Source organism: Diplotaxodon limnothrissa, linkage group LG3 (assembly GCF_057381915.1).
Source record: "Diplotaxodon limnothrissa isolate DT_005_m linkage group LG3, D_limnothrissa_male_GT1.1, whole genome shotgun sequence".
NCBI lineage: Eukaryota > Metazoa > Chordata > Actinopteri > Cichliformes > Cichlidae > Diplotaxodon > Diplotaxodon limnothrissa.
In genome coordinates, this window is record NC_140598.1 from 20,151,639 (window position 1) to 20,164,355 (window position 12,717).

Sequence of the window (12,717 nt, forward strand, 5' to 3'; positions counted from 1 at the left end):
TCACCAAAAGCCTGTGTCAGAACTGCCTTCATGTAGCCGGCCCCCCCATCAACATGCAGCACGAAAGGCTTGTCATAATCAGGCAGGGCCAGGACTACATTTGTTTGTAAAGCCACCTTTAGGTTAGTAAATGCTGTGTCTGCCTCTACCGTCCACGTTATTGTGTCGCGCAAAGCGAGGTTTTTGCCATAAATCATGTCTTGGAGTGGCTGAACTGTTAGTGCATACTCTGGAATCCAAGCTCTACAGAAATTACACAAACCTAAAAAACTCATCATCTGTTGTTTTGTTTTAGGTTTGGGTGTGTTTTGCACTGCCAGCTTTCTGGTTCCCAGCAGTGTTTTGCCCTGGCCTGTGAGTGTGTGTCCGAGATATGTAACGTTATCACTCTACAGCTGCAGTTTGTGTTTTGAGACTTTGTGGCCCTGTTCAGCCAAATGCTGTAGCACAGCAAGTGTGTTGTCTTTGCACGCCTGCTGTGTGTGACCGGTTATTAAAATGTCATCTACATACAGCAAGTATTGACCTAGCTGTGGGAGCTTACAGCTAGACATTGACTTCTTCAGTGCTTCTGCATAGAGGGTTGGGCTATTCTGGAAACCCTGGGGCAAACGAGTGTATGTGTACCTCTGACCCTCAAAGGTGAAGCCAAACAATGGCTGTGAGTCTGGATGTAGTGGAACTGAGAAAAAAGCGTTTGAAAGGTCGATTACTGAGAACCTGTCATGAATCGCTGTGCGGCAGGCAGGAGTAGGACCCAAAATGCAGGACTCACAGGCACGAGGGAATGAACTCAAAACTCAGCTTTATTTGCTGGCAGAACAAACATATAAACTAAACCAAACTGGGAAACCACAAACTAAGAACTCACAGAGAGACACACAGGGAGATCCACACAGCAAGAGGGACGACGTCACGCTGAACAGAGGGAGACGCAGACAGAAATACACAGAGGGTTAACGAGGGAAGTGGGAACACACGGGGAACACAGGTGACACTGATAATCATAACGAGACAGGGCGGGGTGAACTGAACACTGACGGGAGAGGTGAAACAGGAAGTACAGAGGAGAGAGAGCACGAGTAGAACACCAACGTAACGGGCAGGGGAGACACGGAATAAACACGAAAGGGGACGAGGGCTCATAAATACATAGAGGGCACACAGGGGGAAGAGAGAGCACGGGGAGAACTTAGACATAATGGGCAGGGGAAGCATGGAATAAAACATAAGGAGAGACGAGGGCTCACAGATACACAGAGGGGCACACAGGGGGTAAGAGCCATGAAGGGAGAACACTTAGGGAACAACACAACAGGACAACTCAGAAACATGGCCTAAGCAAGGAACAAAATACAAACATACAAGGAAACTAAGAACACTGGGCCAACATGGCCCAGGACCATGACAGAACCACTGTTCGTTCGGTGTGACCTGATTTAAAATAGTGTGTGGATTAGCAACCACAGGTGGGATTTGTTCAGTCACTTCGTTTATAGCTCTCAGGTCATGTACTAGACGGTATGCACCCGTGATAGCTTTTTTAACAGGAAAGATAGGAGTGTTACAGGTGGCTGTCTTTGTTTTTATTAAAATTCCTGCCTTTTCCATGTCTGCTATCACTGGGCGAATGCCATGTCTAGCCTCAGTAGTGAGTGGGTATTGAGATATCAGTGGTCTGTGTTTTGAGAGAGGTTTTACTCTTACTTCATCTGCATTTTTTATAAGGCCTACATCAGCAGGGCCTGTAGACCAGAGAGTTTTAGGCAGCTGAGCTAGTGCTGCCTGATGTCATTCAGTTAATTGTGCATGTGTTTCAGCGGCATCGGCTAGGTGTACAGCGGGCCTGACTGCGACCAGCCAACCCAGTGTGTGTCGGAAACAACCCGTCCGGCGGCCTTGAAGCCAGCCTTCATGAGTGTCTTCCGTTTTTTCATAAGTGTCTGCTTCAACCCTGGCTAATACTTTTCCTAAATCCTTCCACTCTGAGTCAATGTTATGCGCTACAGACACGTGTGGCTTAGGCATGCGGTTCAAAGCCCTCACGGCTGCTGATTGGATTACAGAACACACTGCATCTCCCGACTTTGTGACATACAGGTGCTGTAAGGTCAAACTCTGTTGCCCTAGCTTCCACACTTGCTGATCATAAAGTGGGTCTGGGCCTGGAGTTTGTTTAAATCTCAACGTGTTGTGATAGTCAGTGGGTTTCTGGAAATAGGAGGTGGGGGGTGTATATTTGCGGGCCACATTGTGTAGTTTTGTGAGCTCTGGCAGTTCGAGAGTCCAGTAATAATGTGGGACACCGTGGCCTTGAGAGAGACACACGTTGCTGCTGTGTGCCGTGTTAATGCTATCTGGCTCTGGAGTGTTGTCATTTAGCATGCATTCAGCAATCATGCCATTCTCTTCCGGTATCACGCCTATCTTGAGTTTTGTCAGAGCGTCTCTTCCTAGAAGGTTTACTGGGCATGACGGGTCATATATGCATTTAATGAAGCACCTGCGGCCACTTTCTGTATGTATTAGTTCTAAGGGGGCAGTTAGTTGTTGTACAGTGGTGTGGCCTGTGGCTGACTTCACAACTAATGTATCTTTTGAGTACTGTAAGTTCTTAGGTGCCTGCCTCAAAACCGTTTTACATGCTCCTGTGTCGCATAACATTTGGATTGGTTGCCCGTTCACATGGATTAGCAGCGTTGGTTTGTATTCTGACCCTAATAGCAATTGTTCTATGTTAAAAACTTCCCCTCCCTCATCAATGTTCATGTCTTGTGTGTTTTCTAGTCACATGTCATTGTTCTCCATAGATTCGCCACTGTTTTGCCTGTCATTGTTCCTCCTACTATTATGTGTCTGTGGCTTACTTCTGCACTCTCGTTCAAAGTGACCTCGTTTTCCACAGTTGAAACAGGCATTGTCTCTTTCATATCTGCTGTCTCTGTTTCTGTGTCTGCGGCCTTGCTGTCGATTACCTTGCTTCCCTCTCTGCCTCTGATAGCCTCCCGAAAATGCAAGGAAACCTGTCTCTGAATCTATGGTGAAGACGTCAGCCTTATTTTTCTGTTTGTGCACTTTTGTGGCGTGTTCAGCATGTAACAGGGCATCTGGCAGGTTGCCAGTGTTCATTGTGACCCAATGTTTCTCTACATGTGCTCTGATTGGTGGGAGCAGGCCATTTAGAAACGCATTTTTAAATTGCTGCTGGAATGGCGTTGCATCGCCATCGGCATAATCTAAACCTGAATGCTGCCTAAAAACTGGACGCAGGCGGTCTAAAAAGTCTGATGCAGTTTCATTTTCTTTCTGTTTTACCTCTCCTATTTTATTGTAGTTTGGCTTGGGGGCCAGCTGTAATTTCACACGTTCATAGAAGTTATGTAGTTGGCCTTCTAATTCAGGGTCACCTGCACGCAGGGGTTGTGGTCCGTTGCCGACCACTAAAGAATCTAAAGGATTATTAATTGCCCCCCCAGTGAAAGAGCCTTTCACTGAGCCAAACTTCAAACCTAAAAGATCTTGAAGTACCTGGTACATTTCATGACCGTTTAAATACCACTGAGTCCTAATTGCTTCAACTGCTCTCTTCCATGTGTCAAAACCGTCATGCAGGGGCGGGACATCTTTAAGAACATTTTTGCGATCCTCATGTGACCATGGTCTAAACACAAGAATTGTGGGGTGTGCGTCTTGATGCCCCATAGGTCCAATCGGCTGACCATATCTGGGGTTAGGTGAACTTATTAATGGAAATACTCCTGGGGGGCTTGGGGGGTCAGGCCATATTTCCCTGCCTACATGATCTTCCCCTATATCTGCTTCAGGTGCATGTGTTAATGACATTTTAGCTAAATCTGCCTGCACTGAACCGTAAGGGTTATTCACAGCTGCATCTTTGTCTGTTTGCTTGGGAGTTGATGCAGAGGCAGTAACATAGGGGGGAGGGGCTGCAGCCGTTGCTTCAGGCACCTCACAGTTTTGCTTTTGTTTTTTATTCTGTCTCTTTTCTCTATTCTCAGCACGTCTCTGTTGCTCTTTTTTCCATGCATCTAGGAAAGTTAATTCATTTGTGCGTTTTCCTTTCTTTCTAAGATTTGTGGTTGCACTTATTTCCTTTAATAAGCTATCTTTGAGCTGTGTTAAAGCTGCGGGGCTGCACGTACCCTCCCACCCAGGACATGACGTCTTTTTAGGATTACGCCATCTCCTTGCGCTGATTTTTCCTGCACCTGGATATTTATTTTCTATCCATTGTTCATCATTAATGAACTTTTGTGTATACTGCCCATTATTGGCAAGAGGTTTAGAGGTTTTATTCCCCATTTTTCAATTTTTATTATTTAGTGTATCTTACTTATGTATTTATTTAGTTATTTATTTTTATTTATTTATTTATACACTGGCAATACAGCTGCTATCCACCTTCGCTGGTATGAGGAATGAGAGTGGTTGTTCACACGCCCTTCTACTTTCGGACTATTTCCAAAAGCGGTGTGAACTTTACGAGGCGGAACTCGACCGTTCTCCCAAGCCACCAGCACTTCAGCGAACAGCAGTGAAAGAAAAACACAGTAGGAGCGGCTCAGTCTCTTATTGGACCGTGAAAAGTCAGCTTGCTCCGTTAGTTACAACAATACACACATACATTCACATTCACACTTATTCGCGCGATCGGAACCCTTATAATAAGGGGAGCTGCCAGTCTTTCTGTAGACGAGCTACTTATTCCCTTGACCCAGCTGGGGGAGCTACTCAGAGCTCCAAACCTAACCCACAAGAGTGGGGAGCTTCCAGTCGACGAGCTCCAAGCTACCAGCCGACGAGCTACTTTAAACCCACAGAAGTGGGGAGCTTCCAGTCGCGACGAGCTACTTTCGCTATTTTAAATTCCCTGAATTTAAAATACGATTTTACGCAAGATTGTGTCAGTGTGTCTGTATCTACCTGGTCAGTGTCGCCGGGTCTGGTCCACCTCGATCGGGCCCCACCACCGTGGGTCGCTTTCTAAGAACGTTGGCCAAGACTCGAATTTAACGCCCTTGGTCTTTGACCACACACCTAGTGTGTGGGCTGTCGACAGACGAGCAACGTGGACTGGTCACGGAGATGGGACACGATGGAGGCGCTCCGGCTCCGAAGGACCAAGAAATGTTGGGGGAAAACTCTGTAAAAAACCCAGGAGAAATAAAGACACAATGAGACAAAGTTACTTTCTTTATCAAACGTGTACACGGGTGAGCTGCTAAGAACAACTCACACCATGCACAGTGGCTTGGTAATTTTTATAGGAAAGACAGTGAGAACAGGATAAGAAAATACAAAACAAATAAAATAAACAACTCCATATGTGGCGCTAGTCTCGTCAGCAGAGAGCTGGGAGAAGGCTGTGAGAGATAAAACAATCTAAAACAATATGTCCCAAAACAGTATGTCTTTGCTGAGAAAGTCTAAAAAGATAATTCTAAACTAATCTAACCATAGACAAAAGGGCATGCTTGCACATTTAAAAGAAGGTAAAGAAACATAGAAACATTTTTCCTGTAACACATGATGACCTTTAAACAGCAGCAGTGTGGGAGTGAAACAGGCCGCAAATCTGAAAATAAAAACTGTGCTTTTGAAGGGTGGCTTCTTAGTCCCACACGTTCTTCTCTGCACATGAATGAAAGCTCATCCATGCACAGTTCCTTCTCCATTGTTTACAATGCTGTGCACTGTGATGTTTACCGTTGATTGCCATCTGATCAAAAAATGTATAGAAAACAGGAAAAGACAGGCTAACCTGCGTTGCTGTCTCGGTGGTATTTTATAACTTCCTGTTCCTGTTACAGTGCACGGTGGTGTTTGTGTAGTTTAATCTGCGTGGCTCACAGATCTGGCAAAAATACAGACCTTCCATAATTAAGTAGAAGTACAAATACTAGTGTTCAAAAATACTCCAGTAAAAGATGAAGTACTGATTCAACTTATTAACTCAAGTAAAAGTAAAAAAAAAGTACAGAGTACTTTCAAAGTAAGAAAGTACAAAGTAGTAGCAGTAAAAACCCTGGCTGATTGTGACCCACACCCATTACCACACCTTGGCTCATGTGATTAGGTAGAGGATCATCAGGGGGTCCATTGTCCCTCTCAGTGGGAAACTCCCACAGAGCTTAAATGTGGGTCTCTTCACCGTTTGACCCTAGAACTGAAGAAGCTTCTCAGATGAGAGGTGAAACGTCTTCAAGCAACTCAAAGAAGTCCAGATGCTTTTCTTTCCAAGCTGCTTAGGTTGTGGAAGATACTTCAGGAGATTAAAAAGTTTCCTGAGAGAAAAAAAACAACAACAAAAAAAAAACTGTGCAGCCTCAGTCTTTCTTTAAATGACCTCTGACCTCCTGTTGCAGGTGTGTGTGTGCTGCTGCTGTCTGCACTGACTGTTTGTGCAGGTGAGTAGATGAAGTGCACCATGGTCCAGGACAAACACTGAGTGTAAACACTGATAGAAACTGTCCGTCTGTCCTCCAGTCTCTCTGAGCGTCAGTCCAAACCTTCAGCAGTTCTTCACAGCAGCCTCAGTGTCTCTGACATGTGACGGTCAGCTGGGCTCTGATGGATGGACGGTGAAGAGGGACACAGGAAGTGGGACTGAGTCATGTGGAGCAGGGGGGCGGGGCTTTGGGAAGATAAATGGTCCATCCTGTGTTTTTGATCAGTTCAGCCCAGTCAGTGGAGTTTACTGGTGTGAAGGTGAAGCTGGAGAGAAGAGTGAAGAAGTCAACATCACTGTATCAGGTAATGAAGTCATTCATTTCATCAGACTAACAGCAGACTGTTATACCACCTCTACATCACTCTGTGGGTCTTTTCCTCAGATAAAGAAGTGATCCTGCAGATCCCTGCACTTCCTGTGAGGACAGGAAGTGATGTCACTCTACGCTGTAAAAACAAAATTGGTGGCACAGCTGCAGCTTATTTCTACTTTAATGGACGTCCTGTTGGACCTAAATCAGAGAAAAACATCACCATTAACGTGCAGCAGTCTGATGAAGGTCTCTACTGGTGTTCTACTGATGAGTTTGGATCATCTCCTCAGAGCTTTCTGAGGGTCAGAGGTCAGAACACTGTTTCCTGTTAAAGCTTAAACCTGTTGAGCTGATAACAAACTGAATGACCCAGCTTCATATCTTTCCTGCAGATCCTACTACACCAACACCACCAACAACAAAAACATCAGCAAACATCCATATCTCCTGTTCTCCTCCTCCTCTTCCTAATCCCTCCTTCATCATCCCAGTCATAGTTACTGTAGGTTCTCTGGTCCTTGTGGTTCTGGTTTTGGTTCTAGTTCAGCTTCTTTGGAAGAAACGCACAGGTATGATATCTGTCTGACCCACCTGGGCTCTTTTGGTTCAAGCAGCAAATTAAAATATTTTGAAATTTCACTTGAGAAAATCTGAGGGACTTTCCTGTCTGCATTTATTTTGTAGAGCACTGGGTCCCAACATCTTTAGACTGATGCGTTCCCATGGCCCAATTGAAAAGTTTTAAAAGTTCTGGAAGTGGGTCCATAAAAATGAAAAGTATTACTGATATAAACTGGGCTTATCTCTCATTCAAAGTCACGTCCAGACAGCTTCCATCAGGGTTTCAATTTTAGGATCGCTCCCTAGAAATTAGATTCAGACTAAAACCCCACAGACACAAACACCAGTTTGGGTTGTTTTTCCTGATTGGCTGTCACTTGTTAAGGTGGTATGATACAGGAACAGTGTTCTGTGGTCTCATCACTCTGATGCTGCCATCATGGCTCTGCTTAATCCATAATCAACCAGTCTTTGCTCCTGAATCCTATACCTGTAACATCAGACTGTCTATGAAGGTCTTCTAAACATCCTACAGCAGTGAAGTGATCACCAACGTTCATTCACATCACATCATTTCTGCAGGGAGACACCAGCCAGCCTCTACAAATGATGTCACATATGCCGAGGTCACCATTAGAGAGTCAGCCAATAAGATGTCAGTCATCCAACCAGAAGTGATTTACTCCAGCCTGAGCATAAACACTACAGGTACACATTCTAGCAGGTGACATAAATGAGCGATAAAAGCAAGAGAAATTGAGAGTTGAAGAGGATGAGACTTGTTCTCCTCTTCATGCTGCCATGTGTATTTGACCTCTGTCTCTACAGGTTAAAAGAAGAGAAAACCAAGTGGTACCAAAGACCAACAGCTGGAGGAGGAACACTTCCAGAAATGACTGTCAATGAACACAGTTCACCACACCACCTATTCCAGGAGCGCAGCTTCATAGTAGGAGAGTCAGGTGCTGAACTGGCCTGCCTGCAGTCCTGATCTTTTATCAATGAAAACATCTGGAGCATCATGAAACCAGAAGCAGGACAAAGAAGAGCCAGGACTGCTGGGCGGCTAAAACCCTCCATCAGACACGGATGGAGCAACATCCCACTCCCAAAAAGTCCAAAAGCTGCTGTCCTCAGTTCACAGACATTTCCAGAATGATGTTAAAAGGCGAGGCTGTACAGGAGCATTACAAAATTACACTTCTGACATGTGTTTGGTTTTCTGTCTTTGAGAGAATATGAGACTTGAAAATCATTGGATTCTGTTTTTATTTGTTTTAAACAGCATCACTACTTTGAGGTCGTAACATGTGGTCATGGAAAAAATATTTTTACCTCAAATATATCAAAAGTTTTGAAAGTGGGACAGGAACGCAGGATCCACAGCAGGTCTGCAGCTCTCTCGCTAGTTTCCTGTTTTACAGTTAACGTTGTCACTGGTTTCCACTAAACCTTTACTGTGGTCTCTGTGGTCGAGTCACTGTTTGAAAAATGGGACAGTGACAGTGTCAGACAGCCGTGGCACTGATCCTGCAGCTTCAACAGATCGCTGCACTGGAAGAATGTGATTGGTACATAGTGTGAGTCAGTTCAGGTTAGTATGAACGTCTGCCCTTTTCCAAAATAAATGTGGGAAATTTTCTTTATCCATGTGTGTTTGGTGAAAAATAAAGTTGACAAGTCGTTCAGAGAGAGATCAAAGATGAGGTTAGGCCACCTTTTGGATTCCACACGAGGAGCTGATGAAGATGCAGAGTCACCAAAGTGACGGGAGAAAGTTCTCCTGTGTGAGACGCAGCAGTCACATCAAAAGCAGATAAATGGTGAAGTCACCTGAGTCAGTAGCTGTTTTTTCCCCAGAGTCGAGTGTTCATTCACCCACATCAAAACAGGTGCTGCTGGTGTGGTTAACTGATGAGAGAAGCTGAAGTCTCTGCGTGACAGGGCTTCCTTGTTGACACCAGTGGGAAATGATCAAAGGTAAAACAACCGGTGTGATAAACCACAAAGTGTTTTATGTGTTTAAGTTCAGTTTAACTGCTGTTCGAACGTTGTGGACTGTTTCCCGCCATGAAGAAAGAAAAGATAAACAGTGTCTGACAGAACATGAGAGTGTGCTGAACTGGATCAAATTATTACTGAGAATGAAATACCATGACCTCATGAACTACAGTAAACTAAGAATGATGATGATGAGTAGAAGGAAGAAGACGACCCACAAACTCCCTCCTCAAATGCCTGTCTCCTCAAGGTCAGCTTTGTTTCACTCAGCAGTTCCACCTCAACAACGCCGTGTGGTTCAGTCGAATTTTCCCGTATCAGTTATAGTTTCCCTGCTTTCTTTCTTTCTGGTTGTTTCTGCCCTCCCGTAACCATCCTAGAGCCTGTCTCTCTGCCTGTTCCTGCTCACAGAGAGGCTTGTACCCTGCCTTCCCCTGCACCCTTTCCAGTTCCCTGAATGGTGGTCGCTGTGGTCCAGTCAGTCCCAGTTGCCTAGAGCAGCTAGGGCTCTGCTTGTCCCTGCAACCATATCAGTTCCTCAGGTAGCAACAGCTAGTGTCCAGCTGTCACCTGCTCCCATGCCTGCTCCCAGCGTGAGGACATCCAAGGCCCAGTCCACCTTTGCACCCTGGCTGGTGTCCAACTACTTCCCATGCCTGTCCCTACTCCTAGGGTGACAGTGGCCAAGACACAACCTATCCTTGCACTCGCACCCATTCCTTGGATTGGGACAGCTGTTCAGCCAATCCCTTCAGCAGTACCTGTTCTAAGCGCTCCACGAATCTTAATACACCATGGAAGCACAAGCAACAGGGGCGGGGGTAAGCCGGTGTAGACAGCACATCTGGTCCTGTAGCATGCGCTGGGCCCAGATCTGCCCCCTGACCTCGGCCTTGGAGATAAGCATGCAGAGGTGTTTGGGGTGCAAAGGATGGGAACGAAGATTCTAAACACAGTCTGTTATCATGGAGAAAGGTCTTGTTGTCCAGCTCCAGCCTTGAGGCCACAGCTGGCGCCAATGTGGTAGGCGCATGAGATGGTAGTGATTTTCCTTTAGTGCAAAAACTGCATGCCAATTTTACAGTTGCTCTAGATGTCCGTCACTGGTCTCTCAATCTCCAAGATGTTATTACTATTATTATTATCATGTTATTACTATTACTAAGCTCTTTTTAGCGGCTATTTGACCACAAACAGCTGGTGCAGCTTTGCTAGATTAACCCAATGATTTAAAATCATGGTTGACATTAAATATTTTGCATGTAAATGATCAAAGAACGTAGATTTTACGATTTGAGCCCCGTCATTATCTTTAGGGTGACCTTAGCCCTTTGGAAAACTCCAGAACTTCCTGATTAAAAAATTTGCAAGTGATTTCTTTCATGGCAGTTTTTCATTTGTGAAACAAATCAATTCCGTTGTAAAAGCCAACTTCTTCCAGCTCAGGGCAAAAAATAAGAACATTTTGTAATCGGCTGACTTTAGAAAGTTATTCATGCATTTATTTAATCCAGGCTTGATTACTGTGATAGTCTTTATTTTGGTATCAGCCAGGCTCTGCTCTCTCATCTTCAGCTTGTTCAGAATGCTGAATCCCAGTGGGATAAGGTAGAGATTTCCAGTCCTCTGTTGATTTCCCCTCCACGATATTCATTTGATCTTAATGCGCCTTGCTGCTGCATTTATGGTGACCCATGAAGGATTCGCGAGACCCATCCTTCAAATCTGGGGAGACAGAGGACGCATTTGTGGGCCACATTTGGAGGAGCCTTCAAATATGAACAACCTTCATCGCCTCACTGTGACGTATTCGGCCTACAAATGCGGCCTCTGAATTTGGCAACAGCCAAAGACTATGTGACTGTAACATTAAATTAACAGTGTCTTTAAATGACCTTTGACCTTTAGTGACCTCTGACCTTCAGTGACCTCTGACCTCCTGTTGCAGGTGTGTGTGTGCTGCTGCTGTCTGCACTGCAGGTGAGTTGATGAAGTGAACCATGGTCCAGGACAAACACTGAGTGTAAACACTGAAGTGCTTCACTCATCTGTCACAGATAGACACACTAACAGAGTGTGAGCTCTCACTGACTGACTCTCAAATCAAATCTGTTCAGGTCTGTCCACAGTTTCATGTGTTGTTTAGGCGACAGGAAGAGTTCGCTCATCTTCTTTTGTGTTTTGGTTTTATTTGATATTTGTTTGTCATGTTGTGAAGAGGAAATCAAGTAGAGATGTTTTCAGTTTCTGTAACATGATGGTTTGTATAGATATCAGCCAACAATCATCAGATATCAGCTTTCACTCAGGAAACCACAGCTGCTAGCTGCATGTACTAAATGTTTGTCTGACCGGCCTTTGTTGTATAGTCTTCACTTCCTCTTCTGTTTACAAATTTTCCATCATGTCAACTGAGTCAAATCTAATTTCTCTCAGAGTTTGTATGCTTTGTTACTTTCTGATGATGAGCTTCAAATATGAGCAAAGTGAGACTCAAACAGGACGTAAACCTGCAAATAAAATCCATGAAACAGCTTTTTCACACTGTTCATCCCACAGCTGAGGTGGAATAAACATCTAACCTTCAAGAATGTGCTTTTTTATTTTGCAAGACCTGCCTGCAGTACCTTTACTGTCCACTTACCCAAAGCTGCTGAGAGCCTGAGTGGGGAGCATCAACTCAAACAAACAACAAATCAGTGGAGTTTACTGGTGTGTCATTCCGTTACAATCGAGGTGAGTGGCTGCAAATTTCCACCAGGTTCTTGAACCTCTTTCATATCCGCCCCAAGCAGGCCCATAATCTCTTCATCTGCTCCACTCACCTGGAGCTGATTTTTGGCAATCAGGCTGGAGATATTTAAGCCTCACACTGACGTTCCTTCTCCACCAGTTAGTCAGCTACTCCATGTTGGAGCTGGCTTTTATGTCCCTTGTTCTCGTGTGCCTTAGTTTTCCACGTCTCTTACTCTACCTTAAGCTCATCCCTTGGACCTCGAACAACTTACCTTCACTCTGGAAATCTCTCTGTGCCTAACCCTTCTAAGAAGAAGATCAAATGGAAAATGAATGATGGAAACTGAGGTCAGAGCTGCAGACTTGCTGGTGAGGAGAGGTAATGATCTTCAGGCAAGGCAAGCGCTGTTCAGTCCTCTCCTCATCTTCCTCGTGCTCCTTTGTATATTCCATGTAGCATTAAAAGCACGAAGGAGTTTAAACAGGTAAAGTCAGGTAAATGGATCCTGGTTATTGATTCAAAGTGACTAAAGTCAGTAAAGAATAAATGTTTAGGCTTTATTGTGTCAGTCAGACAAACATTAACAGTAACCTGTCTCTTCTATCAGACACAGAGATGAGTGATGACATCAGA

At 44.7% G+C, this 12,717-nt stretch overlaps 1 protein-coding gene across 1 annotated transcript; it reads left to right on the plus strand.

The window, feature by feature from the left end:
- The first annotated feature begins 2,026 nt into the window (after positions 1-2,026).
- LOC146634832 (uncharacterized) lies at positions 2,027-8,337 on the plus strand. Its single transcript, XM_085349966.1, has 7 exons — positions 2,027-2,105; positions 6,387-6,428; positions 6,508-6,774; positions 6,855-7,112; positions 7,178-7,354; positions 7,929-8,070; positions 8,175-8,337. The coding sequence occupies exons 1-7, from the start codon at positions 2,027-2,029 to the stop codon at positions 8,335-8,337; spliced, it is 1,128 nt and encodes a 375-aa protein (XP_085206092.1).
- The last annotated feature ends 4,380 nt before the right edge of the window (positions 8,338-12,717 follow it).

Excerpts from the sequence above, each read along its gene's own strand:
- LOC146634832 (XM_085349966.1), top strand. The coding sequence starts at position 2,027 with ATGCGGTTCAAAGCCCTCACGGCTGCTGATTGGATTACAGAACACACT. Across the intron at positions 6,775-6,854 it reads AGTCAACATCACTGTATCAG|ATAAAGAAGTGATCCTGCAG; the intron begins GTAATGAAGTCA and ends TCTTTTCCTCAG. Across the intron at positions 8,071-8,174 it reads ACAGGTACACATTCTAGCAG|GTTAAAAGAAGAGAAAACCA; the intron begins GTGACATAAATG and ends CTGTCTCTACAG.